Below are 23,167 nucleotides of genomic sequence, written 5' to 3'. Positions count from 1 at the left end.
GTTGCAAGTGGTGCCGTGAAATGATGTGTTTCAGGCCCAGCGTGATGTGACTCCATCACTAGTCGTGTTCTGTGGCCAACAGGCCCCGAGTCTGGTCCCTGAAATCAATCCCAAATCAAAAATCAATGAAGGAGCCAAGGAGAAGGCTCAAGGGCTTCTGAACCCTGAAACAATGTAGCCCCCCAAGTGCATCTACGTGTGACCCTCATCACCCAAGAACCCCACTGAATCCCACTACCCAACATTTTGTCTGATTCCAGTGGGCCCCAAATAGTGCCAGGAAAGGCCAGACACCTTCATGCCACTTGGCATGAAATAACTGCAATATGTTATTTATTTTTTTTTTTGCAACATGCAAAAGGAAAATCACAAGAAAAAGTATAATGTCTCAAAGAAAACAAGCAAGCAAGCCCCACTTTTGCCACTGGGCTGGTCCACAAGTTGTTCAAGGGTCCTGAGGAAGGGAGGGGTCAGAGATGGGCTTTAGAAACAGGGGTGACCAATGGGCAAACCGAGGCTTTTCACACCCATGGGGCACAAATAGAATTCGAATCGTTATCTGCATTCGAATCCTGGATAGAAATGAACTCCATTCAGAACCAGAGTCAGAGCTAGTCACACTGTGTCACCACCCAGGCTCAAGGCACCATCCTTGGCACTGAGTCCCCGGGAGATCTGGGCTCCGCGCCTCATAAGCAAGGCACTGCGCAGCACCCCCCAAAACCAACTGATGCCCACCCTCTCCAGGAAAAAATTTTATCTACTAAAAGCCCTTGTTTTGCGCGGTGAAGCACCAGGCTGGAGATCTCCTTGTGCTCAGGAGCTCTGTCCAGCATGCTGGTGGAGCCGCAGAGCAAGCAGGTCTGAGGGAGGAGAATTGGGGGTGCAAAGGGAAGCTAACAGATTAGGGTCCCATAACCGATTAGGACCCTGGCAAGTCCTGGCAAGGACCCTGGCATTGGGGATCTTCATGGGCTCTCGGTCGGGGGACTGTGGGAGAGCCTCTGAGGAGCCACCTATCCCGAGACAGACTCTGCGGGGAAAGCGGGGGTGCAGGGTGGGGGATATTTGGTGCAGTTTTGCAAACGTCCCGAGCGCCCTCACGCAGGCTGCGGCTTCTTGGCGCTGTTGCATGGGCGTCTGTCCCCCTCGCCCATGTCGGGGCGTCGGAGGGCGGCTTCGTGCAGCCGGACGTGGCGGCGCAGGTAGGAGGCGCGGAGGATCTTGCCGCACTTGGGGCAAGGCTGCTGCGAGTGGGTGCGTTGGTGGGCCCGCAGCCCGGCCCGGTAGCCGAAGGCCTTGCCGCAACGGGCGCACACGAAGGCCTGCGGGTCGCCGTGCTGCAGCCGGTGGACCCGCAGCGAAGTGGGGTACCCGAAGGCCCTGCCGCACTGCTCGCACTCGAACGGCTTGGCCCCGGGGTGCGCAGCCGCCGAGTGGTGACCCAGGGCCGAGATGGACGAGAAGGCCTTGCCGCACGCGCGGCACTCGTGGGTTCTTGGCCTGCGGCAGCCCCCCAGGTGACCCCGGTACGAACAGGAGTTCGGGAAGAGCCGCCCGCAGCACTCGCACAGCACCGACTCTGGGCCTCCCACGGGCGGCCGCTCGGCTCCCCGAGCCAGAGAAGGGGGCCCCTGCGTGGCCAGGCGCACAGGAAAGCCCGGGCCGATGGCCCCGCGCTCCGGGGCTCTCCTTGTCGGCATCCAGGCTCCAGGGTCCAGTCCGGTTCCCTCCACGGACTCGCCACTGCCAAGAGAGGGTGTCAGCATTAGGCCATGGGCTTGGGGGTCTGTCTGGATAGGGGTATGACCTATTCCTGTCCTGGGGGCCAGTTTGCGGAGGCCGCGTCCACTGGTACTCAGGGCTGACTCCTGGCTCTATGCTCAAGCAAGGTTCACTCCTGGCGGGGCTCAGGGGACCCTTGGGATGTTAGGGGTCCACCCCGTGTCTGCCACGTGCAAGCCAGCGCCCTCCAGCCTTGCCCTGCGCTGTGACCCAGGCCCTAGGCCTGATTTGGGGGTTGGATTTAGCATAGAGGGCGATGCGTCTGCACCTGTTCACCAGCAAAGTGGACCCAGCCGAGGCCGGGGCTGAGGGCACCAAGCCAGCGACAGGCACAACTCCCGGCTCTGCTCTTCCTGCCCAGTTTCCACACCCCCAAAGCAGAAGAAGGGACTGGGGGACAGTCTGGGATCACACAGCTGCATAACTAGTTTTACACTACACACACACACACACACACACACACACACACACAGAGGTACCATCACCACCACCCATGTCTGACCCATCCAGTGGGCCCCCAGATCTGCCACTCACCTCCTACGGTCCTGGCACTGGGCTCCAGGCTGCTTCTGAAAGGTCAGGTTGGCTCCAAACACAGACCTCATCTGGTCCCGGGATATCAGAGTGGCTGTGTCTTCTTCGCTGGACAGCTCGGTCTGCAAAACAGCCTCGGCACCCCTGCTTCTTTGCCATTGAGTGTAACCATCTGTAACAATTTGGTGACACACTTCACTTCTGAGGGGAGGGAGAGGAGGGAGAGGAGGGACGGGAGGAGAGAGAGAGGGGAAGGAAGGAGGAAGGGGAGGGAGAGGGAGGAGGAAATACACCTTCTTCGGACAGATATTACTGACCGATTCCAAAATGTCATCAAATCCCTTAAGGATCAGCAGATTTGTCTGCAAATAGGTCTGTCTGTCTGCAGGGACCTAAGTTCAGGGATTCTGAGACAATGGGTGGGGGGATAAAATGGCAGCTGGTCCAAAAGTGATGAAGTCTTCCACAGAGTCGGGCAGGAACTGAAGATAAAGGGCAGCAGGAGTGGGGCAGGAATGCCTTTTCTGCGTGTTCATGTCCCCAACACAAGGTCTCCGAGAACTGTCTCTTCATGTGGGGACAGGACTAGCAGAAAGGTCCAGATGGGCGTATGACAGACAGGTCCTGTGAGACTCAAAATGCAGCCAACTGGACCACATTCCCCTGCCCTGAATCTCCCCTCTTAGCAAAGGGCTGGCAGGGTCCTGGGGTCTGGGGCATGAGACTCTGGAAGGATTTTCTCGTCCCTGGCCCCCAGCCCCTGGGGCTGAATTTGGCTGATGCTCTTGAAGAAAATCTGGCGATTCGAGTGATGCAGGCCAGACAACATTCCCACCCCATCCATCATCATCCAAACTTTAAACAGCTTTTCCAAATTACTGAGGATGGAGTGTCCTCAAGGCTCAATTTCCCAGACATGGAGTTCATAAAGCCACCCCAAGGCACAATCAAAAAAATTTAATCAAAATCAATATTTGGGGCCAGAGAGATAGCACAGCGGCGTTTGCCTTGCAAGCAGCTGATCCAGGACCTAAGGTGGTTGGTTCAAATCCCGACATCCCATATGGTCCCTGTGCCTGCCAGGAGCTATTTCTGAGCAGATAGCCAGGAGTAACCCCTGAGCACTGCCAGTTGTGGCCCAAAAACAAACAAACAAACAAACAAAAGCAATATTTATGGGCCAGAGCACTAGCATAGAGGCAGGGCATTTTCCTTGCCCATGACTGATCCAGGACGGGCCTTGGTTCAATCCCTGGCATCCCATATGGTCCCCAGTCAGAAGCAATGTCTGAGCGCACAGCCAGGAGAAACCACTGAACGTCACCAGATGTGGCCCCCAAATAATCAAAGAAAAATCAATAATTACATATTAATAAATTAATAACTATATGTAAATAATTATATACATTGGGGCAGGGCAATAGATAGAACAGCAGGAAAGGTGCTTGTCTTGCAGGCAGCTCACCTGGGTTCCATCCTTGACATCACAAATGGGCCCCCGAGCCTGCCAGGAGTGACTCCTGAGCACAAAGCTAACAATTCAAAATAAGGGTGACTCCAATTCTGGTCCCGCTGGAAGACGCAGTTCAGACCAAGGGATATGATTCCGTGGTCAGGCACAGGCCGGGATTCGACCCCAGGCACCACCTTTTTGGCCAGCGCTGTAGCCTTGGCACTCACTACTCAAGGCCCGCTGGGCCCAAGCATCGAGCAGCTACTAGGTCCCCAGCACCAGACCAAGCATGTCATGGCATGGCCTTCAGTCACTGAAGCCCTAAGCATGGCCCTTAGTCAAAAGCTATTTGATCTCATGAAGCTAAACTTCTGTGGGAGAATAGACTGTGAGAAGGCAGTGGACATTTCTTTTTTTTTTTTTAAATCTACTTATTGGCGTCAGGGGCCCACCTAGTGATGTTCAGGGCTGACTCCTAGCTCTGCACACTCAGGGGTCACTCATGGTAGGGATGGGGGGGGATCCCATGGGATGCCTGCAGTCAGACCCGGGCCAGCAATATTCAAGGCCAATGCCCTCCCCACTGTGCTATGGCTCTCAGCCCCGAGCTTTTGGACCCTTCTCCTTTCTGACAGCTCCTTTCCTTGGTGGGTGGGTTCTGCTCCCTACACAACGCAGTGAAGGGGCCCCGCTGCCAGCCTCACCCACAAAGGCCAGGTTCTCGCAGATTTCCAGGATGACATCTTTGTATAGACATTTCTGGGTAAAGGTGAGCAGCTCCCACTCTTCCTTGGTGAACTTCACAGCCACGTCCTCGAAAGTCACAGAATCCTGCAACACCCAAGTATTCCAACTCAGCCCTCTCTTCATTTGGAGGATTCAGAGGGGATGATGACACTTAGGGTCTAGAACTTGACTTTAAGCCTGTGGCTCCTTGGACACTGCTGATCTCAGTTCCATCCTCTGCATAGGTTCCCTGGAACCACTCTCTGAGTAATCCCTGAGCACAGAGCTAGGAATAAGTCCTAAGCACTGCTGGGTACGCACAGGCCCCAATTTTTGTAATTAAAAAACAGACCAGTGGGACTGGAACAATAGCATAGCAGTATAGTATTTGCCTTGCACGTGGCCTGACCGGAGACAGACCCGGATTCAATCCCCAGCATCCCATATGGTCCCCAAGCCTGTCAGGGACAATTTCTGAGCACAGAGCCAGGAGTAAACAGAGTGCCGCTGGGTGTGCCCCCTCCCAATAAAATAAAAATAAATAAAAAACAGATCATAGCCAGAGAGACAGTACCAAGGTTAAGGCACTTGCTCTGCATGCAGCCCACTCCGCCCCCCCCCCAGTCCTATCCCTGGCAGCTCATAAAGTGCCAAACCCCTAACATGGCCAGGAGTGGCCCCTGAGCACTGCTGGGAAACCCACAACCTGGTAGAGAACCTGGGAATCAAAAGGTTGCCAGAGGGACCAGAGCTATAGCACAGCAGGTAGGGCACTTGTTGAATGCAGCTGACCTGGGCTTGATCCCCGTTATCTCATATGGTCCTCTGATCCCACCAGGAGTGATTCCTGCACCCCTGAATACTGCCAGGTGTGGCCCAAAGATATGAGGGGGGGGGAGAGAGAGAGAGAGAGAGAAGCAGGGGCCAAATCAATAGCACAGTGAGGAGGGCCTCGACTTAGGGTTCGAACTCCGACATCCCATAGGGTCCTCTAAGCACTGCCAGGAGTGATCCCGAGCTCAGAGTTACCCTGAGCTGGTGTATATCCCCCCCGCCCTGAAAAAAAAGGTTACCAGGAGCAGACTTGGGTTGAAAAGATCTGAGGCAGGGTGGGGAGTAGTAGGGTACACAGATTGTAGGGAGACCCAACCACCAGACTGGCTTTGGCCCAGATGTGGGGAGACCCAACCACCAGACTGGCTTTGGCCCAGACTTGGGGAGACACAAGCACCAGACTGGCTTTGGCCCAGATGTGGGGAGATCCAAGCATTAGATTAGCTTTGGCCCAAACGTGGGCACCTCATGCAGGAAGGAAACTGGGGGCCCCCCCCATCCTGTGTCCTAAATGTGGGAACAACAGAACAAAGAGGACCAGCAGTGGGGGACCGCAGTAGCTCCGCTCCAACGTGGGGCGAGGCCTAGCAGAGATCGGGGAGCCTCGTGCCAGTAAGAAGCAGCGTCCAGGGGGTCCTCCGGCCCTTCTCAGACTAGGCCACACACTCACCATTGCCACCCCGACCTCTGTGCTCCCCGCAGCAGCTCCCCAGGACGGCGGTGCAGGAAAGTGAGCTCAAGCGAGAGCCAGGGAAGCAACCAACCGGTGCAGCAGGGGTCATGCGCAGAGGGAGGTTCAGGCACGTGTCCCCTGCAGGGGTGAGTGCGGAAGGAGCCCTCGGGGCCACGTGCAGAAGGGATTCACGCACATGCGTCTGTGCCACGCCGGGAGCATGCAAACGGACGGACGTTAGCTCGGGGCCGTGTGCAAAAGTTGGTTCCCGCACGTGCATCCATCCGTGCACCATGTGGAGCCCTTGGTCCCGCCCCTCCACCGTCCTGATTGGATGGTGTCCCAGACTCACGGCCCTGATTGGACGGTGCTCCCAGCCCACGCCCCCCCAACCCAGCATCTGTCCCTGATTGGTTGAGACAGAGCCCAGGGCTGCCCGCCCCATCAGTGTCCTTTCCCTCTTGTTCTGGTTTGGACCTTGGGGGCCACACCAAGGGGTGCTCAGGGATGACTCCTGGTTCTGTGCTCAGGAATCGCACCTAGCGGGCTCAGGGGACTAGACTAGATGGGATGCTGGGGATCGAACCCGGATAAGCCGCATGCAAGGCAAAGGCCCTATCCGCTGTGCTATCACTCGGGCCCAGAATTTCTTCTCTGAGTACATTGACATGGCACCAATCACCCTTGCGGGTGAATGTGGCAAATGCCAACGTGCTGAGGTTGTTTATTTTATTTTATTTTATTTATTTTATTTATTTTATTTTATTATTTTATTCTATTCTATTCTATTCTATTCTATTTTTTATTCTATTCTATTTTATTCTATTTTATTTTATTCTATTCTATTTTATTTTATTCTATTCTATTCTATTTTATTCTATTCTATTTTATTCTATTCTATTTTACTTTATTTTATTTTATTTTATTTTATTTTATTTTATTTTATTTTATTTTATTTTATTTTATTGGTGGTTGTTGTTTGGGGGCCCATTTCCAGCAATGTTCAGGGGTCACTCCTGGCTCTGTACTCCTCCAGGCTTACTCCTAGCTCTGTGTTCAAGAATCACTCCTGAATCTGTGCTCAGGGATCACTCCTAGCTCTGTGCTCATTCCTGGCTGAGCTCTGGGGGTAACAGGGCCCAAAGGAAAGTGCCCTCCTCTCTGTCCTGAAGCTCACCCCCACATCCCTGCAAAGCCTCCTGGAAGTTGAACGAACATGGAACAGATGATTATGGAAGGTTGAGCATCCTTCCAGGGCCTCTTAGCAAGCCTCCCCCCGCCTTTGTTTAGGGTGCCAACCAGCCCAGGAAGGTCATCGGGTTCCCCTGTACCCCTGCAGAAACTACAATAAACAACTTAGAGCGCTCCTGGGTTTCCTGTTTACAGCGAACCGGAAAGTTCTGGGGTGTGTGACAGAAACAAGGAAGGAGCAAAGCCAGGATCCAAGGTCTGCTGTACTGTTAAGCCCCAGCAGTGCTGGAGAGAATCTGGAAGGATCTCGGGCTCCCTTGACACCTGCCCAGGTTTTTCCAAGGGTTTCTTACACAGGTTTTGTGCCAACGTGTCAGGGGGCCAATCACCCCCTTGGACGAGGGTCAGCAGTGAGAAGGGGGCAGAAATGGTACAGCTTCTGTGCCAGCCAGTTCTAGTCATACATGGCTCTTTCCCATGCAGCCTTCTAGGTTGTTTGGGGTTTTTATGTTTTGTTTTGGGGCTATCCCCCTTTGGCCATCACTCCAGCCTGTTAGGTTTGGATTGGTATTTTTTTTTTAAATCCCCACTCATAACTCCTTTTCTACCCAAGCAATGCCACGCACGCAAGTCCTCCCGCATTACCTCAGATCTGTCATGTAGTTGGGTTTTATTTTAAGCCACTAAAATTAAAACAATTTATACTTGGGTTTCAGGCATATGATGTTTCAACCCCACTCCCTCACCAGTGTCCCCCTTCCCTATGCCAGTGTCCTTTAAGCTCTATTTACCTCTCATCAACCTGTTTCCACAAGAGGCACTTTATATATCTACATATATAAACACACAAATAATTTAAATATATTTAGATATATTTGTAAATGTGGCCTACAGTAGTTTATATGTATTTACATATATTTGCATGTGACTTACAATATTTTATATATTTTATATATATACACTATGGTTTATATTATACATTTACACTGTGGATTACAGTACTTTGTATATTTTCATATATTTGCAGTATGGCTTAAAGTATTTTATATCTGCACCATTTATATTGCACAATTGTGGCTTTAGTACTTTATATATTTTTCATATATTTGCACCATAGTTTACCGTGCTTTATATTATTATAAATATTTACACTGTGGCTTGCAGTACATTATATATATTTTTTTATATTTGCACTATGGTTTAAAGTATTTTAATTTAATAGCACAGTGGTAGGACATTTGTCTTGCACCTGACCAACCAGGTTTGATCCCTAGCATCCCATATGGTCCCCTGAGCCTTCCAGGAGCAATTTCTTTTTTTGTTTGTTTGGTTGGTTGGTTTGGTTTTTGGGTCACACCCAGCAATGCTCAGGGTTTCCTCCTGGCTCTACACTCAGAAATCGCTCCTGGCAGGCTCCGGTGACCATATGGGATGCCGGGATTCAGACCACCGACCTTCTGCATGCAAGGCAAACACCTTACCTCCATGCTATCTCTCGGGCCCCTCCAGGAGCAATTTCTAAGCACAGAGCCAGGAGTAACCCCTGAGTGCCGCCAGGTATGACCCAAAAACCTAAATAGATAAATGTTTTAAAATATAAAGTACTTTAGGGCTGGAGAGATAGCATGGAGGCAGGGCGTTTGCCTTGCATGCAGAAGGACGATGGTTTGAATCCCGGCATCCCATATGGTTTCCTCGAGCCTGCCAGGAGCAATTCTGAGTGTAGAGCCAGGAGTAACCCCTGAGTGCTGGTGGGGTGTGACACCCCCCCAAAAAAAAAACCAAAAATAAAATAAAATAAAATATAAAGTACTTTAATTTGCATCATGGCTTACAGTATTTTATATATTATTTTTTATATAATGTCACTATAGTTTACAGTATTTTATAGTCAAATATATTTGCACCACAACTTACAGTTCTTTGTATTTTTTTAAAATATTTGCACTATGGTGTATATATTTGCACCGTGGTTTACAGTTCTTTACATATTTTTTATAAGTTTGCACTGTGGTTTCCAGTCCTGTAGCTGACAGAGTTTAATACCTAACACTTTGGCACCACCTCTTCCTCCTGTTTGAACTCTTCCCTTCTCCACATATGTTGCCTCCTCTCTGTCCTCCCCTCAAGGGTGGCATGTCTCCTACTGAAGACCAGTTCTAGTTGTCTTGGTTTACATTGGCTTTCAGCATCTCTTATGCCACCAATACAGCTGATTTTGAATTTATTCTCAGTCATTGCATGTTCAGAAACTGTTTGCCAGTGTCAGAGCGATAGCACAGCAGGAAGGGCGGCCTACCTGGGTTCCATCCCCAGCATCCATAGGGTCTTATAGCATAGCCAGGAGAGTTCTCTGAGTGCTGATGGTGTGGCCCAAAATTCAATGAAACAAGAAGATCTTTTGGGGCCGGGCGGTGGCGCTAAAGGTAGGGTGCCTGCCTTGCCTGCGCTAGCCTTGGCCGGACCGCGGTTCGATCCCCCCGGTGTCCCATATGGTCCCCCCAAGCCAGGAGCGACTTCTGAGGCACATAGCCAGGAGTAACCCCTGAGCCTTACCGGGTGTGGCCCAAAAAATCAAAAAAAAAAAAAAAAAAAAACAAGAAGATCTTTTTCCTGCTGCCAAACCTTTTCACAAGCCCCCAACCTTCTATGCCAAGCATGTGACTGCACCATGGAGACCCCAAGGCTCTCTTCTATATCATGGAGCACATGGAGCACAGTTCCTGTGGATGATACGACACCATCAAAATCAGGACTTGAAGCAACTCTCCAAATTCTCTATACAGCCCCTACAGAGAATAGATGGAGATGGGAAATCATGGAAGGCTTGCTGGGTGGAAGTGGTGACACCCCCTGCTAAAATTTGAAGAGTCAAATTCCAGCTTTTGCTCGATATGGAGATTCCTCCAAAAACTGGAAAATTGAGCTCCCAGCTATACCACTCCTAGGGATAGACCATAGGAACACAAAAATACAACACAAAAATCCCTTCCTCACACCTATATTCATGCAGCACTATTTACAAGAGCCAGACTCTGGAAACAACCAAGATGCCCTTCAACAGATGAGTGGCTAAAGAAACTGAGGTACATGTACACAATGGAATACTATGCAGCCATCAGGAGAGATGAAGTCATGAAATGTTCCCTATGCGTGGATGTACATGGAATCTATCATGCTGAATGAAATAAGTCAGAGGGGGAGAGAGAGACGCAGAATAGTCTCACTCATCTATGGGTTTTAAGAAAAATGAAAGACGTTTTTGCATAATTTTCAGAGACAAAAGAGAGGAGGGCTGGAAGGTCCAGCTCACGACATGAAGCTCACCACAAAGAGTAAATAGTGCAGTTAGAGAAAGAACTACACTGACAACTATTATAACAATGCGAATGAATGAGGGAAGTAGAAAGCCTGTCTCAAGTACAGGCGGGGGTGGAGATGGGGAGGAGGGAGATTTGGGACATTGGTGGTGGGAATGTTGCACTGCTGAAGGGGGGTGTTCTTTACATGACTGAAACCTGACTACAATCATATTTGTAATCAAGGTGTTTAAATAAAAATATTAATAAAAAATAAAATTCCAACTTTGCAGGAAGAGGACAGGAGTGATTCCAGAGCACAGAGCCAGGAGTCAGCCCTGATCATCGCCAGGTGTGCTCTGCAAAAAAAAAAAAAAAAAAAAGGCATTAAAAGTAAACATCTGGGGCTGGGAAGGTGGCGCTAGAGGTAAGGTGTGTCTGCCTTGCAAGTGCTAGCGTAGGACGGACCGCGGTTCAATCCCCCAGCGTCCCATATGGTCCCCCCAAGCCAGGAGCGATTTCTGAGTGCATAGCCAGGAGTAACCACTGAGCGTCAAACGGGTGTGGCCCAAAAACCAATAATAATAATAATAATAATAAGTAATAAAAACATCTACAAGAGGCAGTGCTCTGAAAAGGATTCCAGACAGAGACAGTACAGTGGGGATGGGACTTGCCTAGCATGCTGCCAATGTGGGCTCAGATCATAGGACCACGATGAGCATGAGAAAAGGGAAGGAAAGGAAGAAGGAAGGAAGGAAGGGAGGGAGGGAGGGAGGGAGGAAGGAAGGAAGGAAGGAAGGAAGGAAGAAGGAAGGAAGGAAGGAAGGAAGGAAGGAAGGAAGGAAGGAAGGAAGGAAGGAAGGAAGGAAAAATGAAAGGAAGGAAGGGAAGGAGGGAGGGAGGGAGGTGGGAGGGAAAAGAAAAGAAGAAGAAAAAGAAAGGAAGTAAAGAAATGGAAGAGGGGCTGGAGAGATAGCTTAGAAGTAGGGCGTTTTGCCTTGCATGCAGAAGGATGGTGGTTGAGATCCCAGCATTCCATATGATCACCCGAACCTGCCAAAAGCGATTTCTGAGCTCAGGAAGAACCCCTGAGCGCTGTTGGGTGTGACCCAAAAACATAACAAAACAAAACAAAACAAAACAAAACAAAAAAAAAAAAAAAAAAAAAAGGAAAGAAGAAGCAGCTAACGATAAGACAAAATCAGAAGACTTGTCACCCTTTTGTCGGTCCAAAAGCCAAGATCGCGATTTACAGATGACTGTCTGCTAGAACCATGACCAGACTGTCTATATCTTAGGACCAATAAAAAAGCCCTAGTCTAGGGTTTGAACTACGACCTCCACAACAACCATGATCCCCAGTTCCAAAGGTCTGGCAGAGACAATTGCAATGGAATGGAGCTTCTGGAAACACAATGAAAGACGCTATCCTAGGTTCCATCCTAGGATCAGTGCAAAGACCAAGACCACCAACCATAGAAGATAGATTAAAATGACACTAAGAGAACAGAACTTCTAGAACAACAAAGAAAGACCATCATAAATTCCACTTCTGAACCTATGCAGATACTGAGATCTCTAGATATAGAGGTCTGATTTTATCACCCAGGACGGAGCAGAAGCCTTCCAAACACCACGAAAGCACCACTGGGAGAGTAAATGAACCTGAATGGAGTCTATAGTTAATCCCATGACAATATACTCCAAGGGTGGAGAAACCCCATATCTCTTAGGCCAAGTGAATTCCTTTTCGAATGACCCCAATATTTACTGTGCCGGTGCAGGAAGGAAAAAAAAAAGCACAAAACATTTTTTTATATATATTATTTTTTAATCTTCATTTATTATTTTTTTATTTTTATTTACCTATCTACTTTTTGTTGATTTCTTTGTTTTGGTTTGGTTATTGAAGTTGTCCCCATTTATACTTTTTTTTCCTCTTCTTTTCTTTTCTTTCTTTATGTGCTCTGCCATGTTTCTTATCTCAAGACCACGGTTTTCTTTGTGTGTGGTGCTTATTGTTATTATTGGAGTCCTCACTGGATATTTGACACGTCTTTTTGTACTGTTGGGGTGTTTCACCTTTTTCTCCTTCATCTCTCAAATCGATGATAAGAGCCTCTAGAAGGAGTCTGCCCATTTGTGGCGTACTAGACTTTTACCCCAGTTTATTACTTTTCTCTTCTTCAAACAAAACCACATAACTTGAACTATCTAGTCCCGCCTCCCAGTTAGAGGGGGAAATAAGGGAGGCACCAAGACCAAACAGGTGCAAGACTACTAAGTAGTAAGCTAGGTACAGAGGAGACCATATTCTAGCAGCCCCGGGGTGAGGGAGGAGGATATGGGAGGTAGGACGAAAATGGAGGTGTAGGGAGGACAAATCGGTGATGGGAATCCCCCTGATTTTATGTAAATATGTATCTAAAATATTATTGTCAACAATATGTAAGCCACTATGATCAAAATAAAAATTACATTAATAAAAGAAAGAGGGGCCGGAGAGCTAGCATGGAGGTAAGGCGTTTGCCTTTCATGCAGAAGGTCATCAGTTCGAATCCCGGCGTCCCATATGGTCCCCCGTGCCTGCCAGGAGCAATTTCTGAGCATGGAGCCAGGAATAACCCCTGAGCACCGCCGGGTGTGACCCAAAAACCAAAATAAATAAATAAATATTAAAAAAAAGAAAGAAAAAGGAATTTGAAAAAAAAAAGGAAAGAAGAAAAGAGGAAGAGGGGGCCGGGTGGTGGCGCTAGAGGTAAGGTGCCTGCCTTACCTGCGCTAGCCTTGGACGGACCGCGGTTCGATCCCCCCGGCGTCCCATATGGTCCCCCAAGCCAGGAGCGACTTCTGAGCGCATAGCCAGGAGTAACCCCTGAGCGTCACCGGGTGTGGCCCAAAACCCCCCCAAAAAAAATAGAAAAGAGGAAGGAAGGAAGGAAGGAAGGAAGGAAGGAAGGAAGGAAGGAAGGAAGGAAGGAAGGAAGGAAGGGAAGGAAGGAAGGAAGGAAGGAAGGAAGGAGGGAGGAAGGAGGGAGGGAGGGAGGAAGGGAGGAAGGAAGGAAGGAAGGAAGGAAGGAAGGAAGGAAGGAAGGAAGGAAAGGGAAGGAAGGAAGGAAGGAAGGAAGGAAGGAAGGAAGGAAGGAAGGAAGGAAGGAAGGAAGGAAGGAAGGAAGGAAGGAAGGAAGGAAGGAGGAAGGACCCAAGCAATAGTACAGCAGGAAGGGCATTTGCCTGCCAGGAGTAATTTACCCCTGAGCAACACTGGCCAAAATAAAATAAAATAAAAAGGAAGGAAGGAAGGATGGAAGGAAGGATGGAAGGAAGGATGGAAGGAAGGATGATGGGTAGATATTCCTGGGTTGGGGTCTGAAATCTTTTCTCCAAATGTGGGGGAGGTGAGAGTGACGTGGGAGAGGCGAACAGCTGGGTGGGTGCCTGCCCCCACCCCCTCCTACCCACATTGTGAAGTCTATCCAAGGATCCCCCAAGTTTGATGTCATAGACCCCCCCCTCCACCACCGCCACCACCACCCCCCGCTGGCTCCCTGCCCTTGCCCTGTTGTAGCCAGACACCCCCTCCCATCTCTCCAACCTACCCCCCCTCATTCCCCCTCCCCAAAAATAAGGGGGCTGCTCATCCGATTCACCTTCCATGGAGCCCCAAGCCGCCGCCAAGCATCCTCATCCAGACACCCCCGGAGGCGGAGAAGGAGACGGAGACAGCACCCCGCGTGGTCAGCAGCGAGCCCTGGAGCCCGCAGCCCCGCGCCGTGGTCATCGACATGGGCTCGGGCACCTGCAAGGCGGGCTTCGCCGGCCTGGCGCGCCCCATGTACGCCGTGGCCACCCTGGTGGGCTGCCAACCCAAGAAACCCGCCCCGCAGGGCGCACCCCCGGAGCTGGAGACGTTCGTCGGGGAGGCGGCGCGTGCGCGGCCCGAGCTGGCCTTGGTGCAGCCGCTGCGCCACGGCGTCGTGGTGGACTGGGAGGCGGCCGAGCTCATCTGGCGCCACTTGCTGGAGCGCGACCTGGGTGTGTGATGCCCTCCGAGCACCCGCTGCTCTTCTCCGACGCGCCCTTCAGGCCCGGCCACCAACCGGGAGAAGCTGGTGGAGGTGGCCTTCGAGAACCTGGGCGCGCCGGGCATGTTCGTGGCCTCGCAGCCCGTGCTGGCCGTGTACGCGCACGGGCGCATCAGCGGGCTGGTTGGTGGAGACGGGCCACGGAGTGTCCTACGCGGTGCCCGTCTTCCAGGGCTACCCGCTGGGGCCATGCCACGCAGCGCCTGGACTTGGCAGGTGCCCAGCTGGATGCCTTCCTGGCGCAGAAGATGCACCTGGGCCCTGGGGCGCCGCTGAGCCAGCGGGACCTGGCGGCGGTGGAGTATGTCAAACATCACCATTGCTACGTGGCCACGGCTGATGGCCACGCGGGGCAGGACGCAGAGGCCGCCCAGACCCTTCAAACTCCCCGATGGCCGCAGCGTGACTCTGGGCCCGGAGCTCCGCCAGTGTCCCGAGCTGCTTTTCAGGCCACCCGACATGCCCGGCCTGGCGCCCGTGGGTCTCCCCGCCATGGCTACAGCGCGCCCTGCTCAAGGTGCCCCCCCGAGGCGCGCGCCGACGAGGTGGCGCGCAACGTGCTGCTGTGCGGCGGTTCCAGCCTCTTCCCGGGCTTCGAGAGTCGTTTCGGGGGCCGAGCTGCGGCGGGGAGACGCCTCCGAAGTCGTGGCCGTCGCCGCCCGCGCACGTAGTGGCCGGGCCCAGCCGCCACCTGGCCGTGTGGGGTGGGCGGCTCCATCCTGGCCCTCTCTGCGCGCCTTCCAGTCCTGCTGGGTGCTCAAGGCGCAGTACGAGGAGCAAGGCCCGCACATCGTGTACCGCAAGTGCTACTGAGAGGGGGCTCGCTGGAGGGGAAGGGTGTGGGGGTAATAATAAAGGTTGTCTCCCCTGCCCAGCTGGACCTGTTCTGATGACCCCCAATACACACACAAATACCCCCTAAATTTCCCCCCATATCCACCATTCCAGTTCTTGTTTCATTTGTTTTGGGGATTTGGGGCTATACCCGGTGATGCTCAGGGATTGCTCCTGGCTCTGCGAAAAGGGATCCCTCCTGGCTCTGCTCTCAGAGGTCACTCCTGGCTCTGCACTCTCAGGGGTCACTCCTGGCACTGCGCTCAGGGATCACACCTGGCTCTGTGCTCAGGGATCACTCCTGGCAATACTCAGGTCAACCCTATGGGTTGCTGGGGTTCGAACCCAGGTTGTCGGCCTTCAGGACATCACCCTCCCCCACCGCTGTACTGTGGGCTCTGGTCCCAAACACCCCCATCTTTTTTATTTATTTATTTTGGTTTTTGGGCTACACTTGGTGACACTCAGGGATTACTCTATCTCTGTGCTCAGAAATCGCCCCTGGCTTGGGGCACCATATGAGACGCTTGGAGATCAAATCACTGTCTGTCCTAGGCCAGCGTGGGCAAGGGCAGATGCCTTACCGCCTGTGCCACCACCGCTCCAGTTCCATCATCCCCATATTCTGGCAATGCCCAACTATCAAGGTTGTCACCCATACTGTCCTCAGACTTCCCATTTTGCACAGCATCTCCCCCAAAATGTACTTTCCTAGGGCCTGACTCAGAAGCCCTCAAGAGCCCCATCCCACCCCAGTGCTCAAATTCTCCCAGACAAGGTTGCTGGTGCCCCCGGATATCATTTGATTATTGGCTGGGGTTTGGTTTTAGCACCCTGGAGGTGATCAGGGGTTACTCTGCTCAGGGATCCCTCCTGATGATGCTCAGGAAAGGGGGACCTATGGATGCCAGGGATTGAATCCGAATCAGCCTCGCGCAAGGCAAGTACCCTCCCCACCGTGCTATCGCTCCAACCCATCCACCACCCACTATCCCAGTGCTTCTCAATTATTTTCTGTCATGCCTCCCTAGGAAGAAGAAAACATTTTTCATGCCCACCCCGTGCGACTGTAAATAGTATCTTTATTTAAAAAAAAAAAACTTTAACCTGCTAAACAAAAATATATAAAATAATTTGAGCTGATTTTGTTGTTGTTGTTGTTGTTGTTGTTGTTTTTGGGCCACACTCATTTGATGCTCAGGAGTTACTATTGGCTAAGTCAGGAATCATCCCTGGAGCACTGTCAGGTGTGACAGAGGGAAAGAAAGTAAGCGCTCAGAAATTGCCCCTGGCTTGGGGGGACCATATGGGACGCCGGGGGATCGAACCGCGGTCCTGTCCTTGGCTAGCACTTGCAAGGCAGACACCTTACCTCTAGCGCCACCTCTCCGGCCCCTGAGCTGATTTTTTAATCAGAGGCGATGTCTGGATTAATGGCTACAATGAGCACGTTTTGCAATGCATAGCTTTTCGAAGCAGGGTTTGAAGCAGGACACAGCAACGCTGAGCTCCAGAGACATACATAGATATAAACATGGGGTATAGCTTGTAATGACAGTGTTTGCTGAGGTCAAACGCGCCCCCCCCTTTACAGAGCCTCGCAACCCTCCGGGGGGCGCGCCCCACTATTTGAGAAGCACTGCCTTATCCTGAGAGGTCTTACCTAGACCCCCTTCCAGTCCGGGGTTCCTAAGGGGGAAGAGAAAACTTTTCACTCTTCGCACCAGGGGGCAGCACGTCCCAGTCAAAAACCCAAGTTTAGTTTAGTCTTACTTTAGGGTTTGACGTAGCAGCCCCTGGCCAAGGACACCCACTGGGTGACATCAGAACTGGTACCCAGGCACGGGGACATGCCCGCACACATGCACACACACTCACGCGTGCGCGCGCGCGCGCACACACACACACACACACACACACACACACACACACACACACACACACACGCTGTGTCATCTGCCACAGGAAATGAGGCCCCAAGAAATCCCCGGCCTAAACCCAACAGACCCTCTTTGTAGACCAACAGAGGTTCCCCTACCCCCAAGCTTTAGCTCCCTCCGCAGTGCTCCAAACCTGAGGCCACCCCACTTGAACACATTCCAGGGAAGGCGCACCTTAGGGTACTTGTACCCATGCCTCCTGGGGTCCTTCCAGAGCACATTTTTGGTGGGGGGGATCGAAGCAGGGATAGGGAAAAGAAGCAGGAGGTCTGGAGTTAGAAAAAGCAAAGAGGCAGAAAGCGGGGCATCCCAGGCACCCTAATGAGGGTCTCCCTCCTCTGCCTTTTCGTTTTTGTTTTGGGGCCACAGATGGCAGGTGCTCAGGGGATTACTCCTGACAGTGCTCAGAACTTACTCCTAGCAGTGTTTGGGGATGCCAGGCATCGAACCCAGGTCAGCTCTGTGTAAAGTAAAAGTCCTCCCTGCTGTGTTATCCCTCTGGCCCCATGACTTGATTTATTGTTTAGTTATGAGGTAAACTGAAGCCTTTCAGATAGTTCCCCATTTGTATTAGAATAGTTATCTTTTGTATCTCAATTATTTTCTGTTGGTCTTGTTTTCCCATTGCCTTTCACCTGTTTTTCCCCCCCTCCCCTTGGGGAGGGCTTGAATTGGATTTTAATTAATGAAAGGCAGGAGAGTTTAGCGAAGAGCTGTCATCTAGGCTTGTGGTTCCCTGTGGTGGGAGTAACTGCTTGTGATGTGAGTTTTCTTGCCTACTATATCCTCCATATCTGTGTGGTTACTTATTGTGGGGAATTGTTAACAAACCAGCTTCCCCTGTCCTCTCCTGGATAGGGGGTACAGGACATCCCTTTCCCTTCTGGGAACCATGGGATACCAAACCTCAACCCAATACCTAAAGAACAGTATTTGTTCTGAATTTGTGCCATACCCCGCAGTGCTCAGGGCTGACTCCTGGCTCTGATCTCAGGAATCTATCTTAGACGGGGCTCCAGAAACACAATGTGGGTGCCGGGATCGAACCCCGTTGACAGCGACAGCAATGCAACCAGCTCCCTCTGAGTTGGGAACCAGCTATGCACCCACCCCTACCCCATTCAACAGGAGGGAAACTGAGACCCAGAAAGCGGAGGAGATGCCCTTAAAGCAGGACCATTCTCTGAAGGAGGGGTGGTCTAAACTGGTCTCCCCCTTTCCTGCACCTCTCCCTGCTGTGAAGACCGGAAGCCAGTGGTGGGGGCAGCCCTGTGGCCGCAGGTGGGGGAGGACATAGCCTGACCACTAAGGGATTTCTTAGAATTTACAGTAGGAAGAGGGGAGGGGAGCTTCAGGGGCTGCAGGAAGGCCTACAAGGAGAAAGGGGTTGGGGGGGGGGGGGAACAGATCTTTGCTTAGACTGTCTCTCCCCTACCTGCTGAGGTTTGGGGTGGGGAGGAAACAGCCCTATGTTCGTACCCACTGAACTCTTTAACCTTTCAGCCCCATAGAAGGGTGTAAGGGGCATACCTGGGGAGGTTAGAAGCAGAGGGGGGGAGTCCCACACCACCGGCTCCCTGAAGGTCCCCCATAAATGTAGGCTGGGGGGGCCCTGAGTGATAGCACAGCAGGGGAAGGCATCTGCCATGCAAACAGCCCCTCCAGAAGATTCCTCAAATCCAAGTAGGAGTGGCCCTTATGCACAGAGCCAGAAGGTAAGTCCTGAATAACCCAATTAAGAATTTTAAAAATTGGGCCTGGAGAGATAGCACAGCGGCATTTGCCTTGCAAGCAGTCCGATCCAGGACCAAAGGTGGTTGGTTCGAATCCCGGTGTCCCATATGGTCCCCACCGTGCCTGCCAGGAGCTATTTCTGAGCAGACAGCCAGGAGTAACCCCTGAGCACCGCCCGGGGTGTGGCCCCCCAAAAAAAAACCCAAAAAACAAAAAACAAACAAACAAAAGAATTTTTAAAAATTGGGGACCAGAGAGATAGCAATGGAGGGTAAGGCATTTGTCTTGCATGCAGAGGACGGTGGTTTCGAATACCATCTTATATAGTCCCCCGAGCCTGCCAGGAGCGATCTCTGAGTGTAGAGCCAGGAGTTAACCCCTGAGAGGTGCTGGGTGTGACCCAAAAACAAACAAAAATAATTTAAACTTGGTGGGGAGGGAAGCTGGATTTGCACATGGCTGACCCAGGTTCAATCTCTGGCAGCCCTTAAAGGGCACCATCAGGAGTGATCCCTGAGCACAGAGCTAGGAGTCAGCCCTGAGCATCGCCGGATGTGGCCCCAAAACCAAAACAAACAAAAAAGTTTCCTGGAAGGTGACTTTGTAAGGAAAAGTCCAGAACAGAATGTATCTGGCTCTGGTGGGGATTTTGCCTGCATCAAAAACAAGAAGCAGGGCCCGAGGAGATAGCTCAGCGGTATTTGCCTTGCAAGCAGCCGATCCAGGACCCAAGGTGGTTGGTTCGAATCCCGGTGTCCCATAGGGTCCCCTGTGCCTGCCAGGAGCTATTTCTGAGCAGACAGCCAGGAGTAAAACCCCTGAGCACCGCTGGGTGTGGCCCAAAAGACCAAAAAAAAAAAAAAAAAAAAAAAAAACACAGAAGCAGGCAGGATGAGCACTCAATTTTTGGGGGGCTTGTTTGTTTGGGGGCCACACTGGTGACACTCAGGGCTGACTCCTGCGCTCTGGGTTCTGCTGGAATCACCCCTAGCGGAGCTTAGGGGAACCTATGGGATCCCAGCGATGGAAACCCTTGGTCAACTGTGTGCAAAGGCAAACCGCTGTCACTTTCACTCAGGCCCCAGGATGAACATTTGGACTCTGGTGGGAGACAGTGGTATGAGGAAGACCCGGGGGGCAGGGGGACAGGATGATTCAGGGCCCGCACTGTGGTCAATCCTCCATGCTCTCAGACAATGGGAGGCCCCCTCCTGTACATGTGTGGTGAGTTTATTGATTTTCTCTCCGCCTCACACACTCGCAGGATGGAACTGAGGCTGGAGGGGGGGGAACAGAGAGTGCTCATGTGCGTGTGACAGCACAATAAGCTCAGAAACTCCCCGGTACCCCCGGGTTTCAGTCAGGGGAAACCACGGCTTCCCCTCTGCCCTGCCCTGCCTTGCCTCCTACTCCTCCTCTCTCCTCTCTCTGTCTCTCTCTATTTCTTTTTTGTCTCTGTCTCTATCTCTGTCTCTCCCCCTCCTACTCCTCCCTTCACCCCTACCTCCACAGGGGCCTTTTCCATACCTCCAACATGCACCAGCCTAAATCCTGCCTCAGCACCTTAGCACCGAGCCTTTCTCTTCCTCAGCCTGTTCCTCTGACCCTTACTCCTGTCTCCACCACCAAGGGTGCTCCTCAAAACTCCTCCCAGCCTCCCCCACTGGCACAGCAAAACCTCTAAGTCCCCTTAAGTGCCCCCCACCTGTCTTTTCATTTCAAACACGATCATTTCAAAATATGATCGGAGTGATAGGACAGCAGAGAGGGTACTTGCCTTGAATACAGCCAACCTAAGGTTCCATCCCTGGCATCCCACAGGGTCCCTCTGAGCACTGGCCAGGTTTTGACCGCAAAATCTTTTTTTTTTTTTTTTTGGTTTTTGGGCCACACCCGGCGATGCTCAGGGGTTACTCCTGGGCTGTCTGCTCAGAAATAGCTCCTGCCAGGCACAGGGGACATATGGGACACCGGGATTCGAACCAACCACCTTTGGTCCCTGGATCGGCTGCTTGCAAGGCAAATGCCCGCTGTGCAATCTCTCCGGCCCCCCAAAATCATTTTTAAAAAATTACATGAACCTAGTGTTTTGGGCATGCAAGTTAGTACAATGGGGTTAAGACATTTATTTGCCTTGCAAACAGCCAACCTGGGTTCTATCCTGGCACCATGCTAACTTCCCCCGGCACCCCCCCAGGAGTGCTCCCCGCCAAGTACAGAGCCAGGAAGTCAGCATTGAGCGCCCCTGGGTAGGTCCCCAAACACTAAAAATAAGTCGGGAAAGCATTTCTTTTGAATATAGGGTGACACCACACTGGGCTAAACACTTGAGCTGAAGGTCCAATCCTTTGGAGCCGCAGACGCATCTGTATATTACGCCTGGCAGCAAACGTGGCCAGAAATCCAACCACGTGTCTTTGGGGAAATAAAGTTTTATTGGAACACAGTGATGGTGACACCCGCTTGATAATAAATCGTCCATGCTGACACCAAGCACAATGAGACCTGCTTGGATGCCAGAGAGACGCTGCTTTGATGATCTCCGCCAACCATCGCCCCTGCTCTACCCCTGGACAGAACCAAAAATTATCCCTCTCCGTCGCATCCATCCCAAAGTTTGCTTCTCAAAACAACCCCCATCTCTGCACACCTGCTTCTCTGCATCTCCCAGACAATGACAAAAGAGAACTGAACTTGAATTAGTCGGGTGGAAAGGTCAGGGGAGGAAGAACTCGTCCCCCAGAGACCAGACTTTCATCAGGGAAACCAGAATGAATCTGACAAGAGCCTTTCTGCCTTCCTTCCTTACATAGCCAGGCCAGGCCTGACCAAGTTGGGCTTCCACAAATCCACACTTAGGTGGGACACCCTACGTACCCCCCCTTGCAGCCACGCATCCCCTCTCCCCACTGTGACCTCCACAAGGACCCCAGGGGCTTGGGTCCCCTCTGTGCCACTGTGCTCAGAGGGCACCGCCGCACCCCTTCCCAATCTCGACTCCCCCTGCCTGAGGCTTCGGGCTTGAGACGCAGTTTGTGGGGTAGAAGACGGCTGAGTTAGACCCTCGGAGTCCTTCCCGGGGAGAGGCGCCCTTTGGGGACAAACCCCAGGGTGTCTGCCGTGGAGCTCAAGCAACATTTCCGGGGGAGTCCGAGGTGGCGGGACACCCTGGGGATATCGGGGACCACAACCCCCCAACAGGGCCTGAACTGGGGTCCCGGTCCTCCCATGCCCGTCCAGGGAGCTGGCAGCTGAAGAAGGTGAGCGGGGAGTGCCACGTCGATTCTCTTGGGGGTACTGGAGGGTGGAGTTGGGGACCCACCGGTGCGCCAGCAAAACAGCTCCTGCAGCCTGGAACCCCAGAATCCAGCGGGCACGACGCCCTTAGGAGGCAGCCCTGGGGGGGCGGGGCAGGGAGGCCATGGGCTCAGGCAATTGTGCAGGGCTCGGGGCCCCAGGGCGCATCCCAGAAGACGGCATGGAGAGGCAGCGCGCGCGCAGCCCCGGGGACGGTCCGCAGCGCGCAAGGCGCGCAGCTCGCCCGCAGCGCCTGGTTCTCCCCGCAGCAGCGCGGCCAGGCGGCCCTCGAGCGCCGCGTCCTGCAGCCGCGCCGCTTCTCCCGGGAGCGCTTGGCCGCCTCGTTGTTCTTGCGCCGCGTCTCCCAATACACCGTGTCCTTCTGCTCCTCGGGAGATGAACTCCCGCTGCCGCCGCGCGGGGAGCACCCGGCAGCCGCGCGCCGTGGGTGCACCTCCACCTCGGGCAGGCCCGGGATCTCATCCATGGAGAGAGATGGGTGGGCAGGGCACCTGGGCGAGAGGAAAGAGGGCAGCCCCGGGTTTGCATGGGGCAGCTTCACCGAGGGAGGGGTGCAGGGCACGGCTAGGATTGGAAAAGGACTGGAAGAGGACTGGAGGAGAACACTTGGGAAGGATAAGTTGGAAAGGCCAGCACCGTAAGATCTGGGGTGGGGACAGGCAGCCACAGGGGAGAGGGTGATGCTTGCTTGCACTGACAAGCACCTGATTTTGGTTCCATCCCCCGGCACGCCATAGGATTCATCCTGAGTTTGCCAG

General features: G+C 52.4%; 2 protein-coding genes across 2 annotated transcripts; one reads left to right on the top strand and one right to left on the bottom strand.

The window, feature by feature from the left end:
- Window positions 1-7,221: 7,221 nt before the first annotated feature.
- Window positions 7,222-15,396, top strand: ACTL9 (actin like 9). Its single transcript, XM_049788290.1, is given in 12 exon segments — window positions 7,222-7,243; window positions 7,529-7,626; window positions 14,167-14,535; window positions 14,538-14,582; window positions 14,584-14,709; window positions 14,711-14,767; window positions 14,769-14,963; window positions 14,965-15,081; window positions 15,084-15,233; window positions 15,236-15,286; window positions 15,288-15,308; window positions 15,310-15,396. Coding segments are annotated over 12 exon segments (1,338 nt in total).
- A 3,160-nt stretch (window positions 15,397-18,556) lies between these two features.
- NFILZ (NFIL3 like basic leucine zipper) lies at window positions 18,557-22,875 on the bottom strand. Its single transcript, XM_049788289.1, is given in 8 exon segments — window positions 18,557-18,727; window positions 22,073-22,135; window positions 22,137-22,185; window positions 22,187-22,284; window positions 22,286-22,488; window positions 22,533-22,650; window positions 22,652-22,699; window positions 22,702-22,875. Coding segments are annotated over 8 exon segments (924 nt in total).
- Between the last annotated feature and the right edge of the window lie 292 nt (window positions 22,876-23,167).

Source organism: Suncus etruscus, chromosome 15 (genome assembly GCF_024139225.1).
Source record: "Suncus etruscus isolate mSunEtr1 chromosome 15, mSunEtr1.pri.cur, whole genome shotgun sequence".
NCBI classification, from domain to species: Eukaryota; Metazoa; Chordata; class Mammalia; order Eulipotyphla; family Soricidae; genus Suncus; species Suncus etruscus.
Note: the sequence above shows the minus strand (reverse complement) of the source record. Positions and strands in the feature narration are given on the sequence as shown.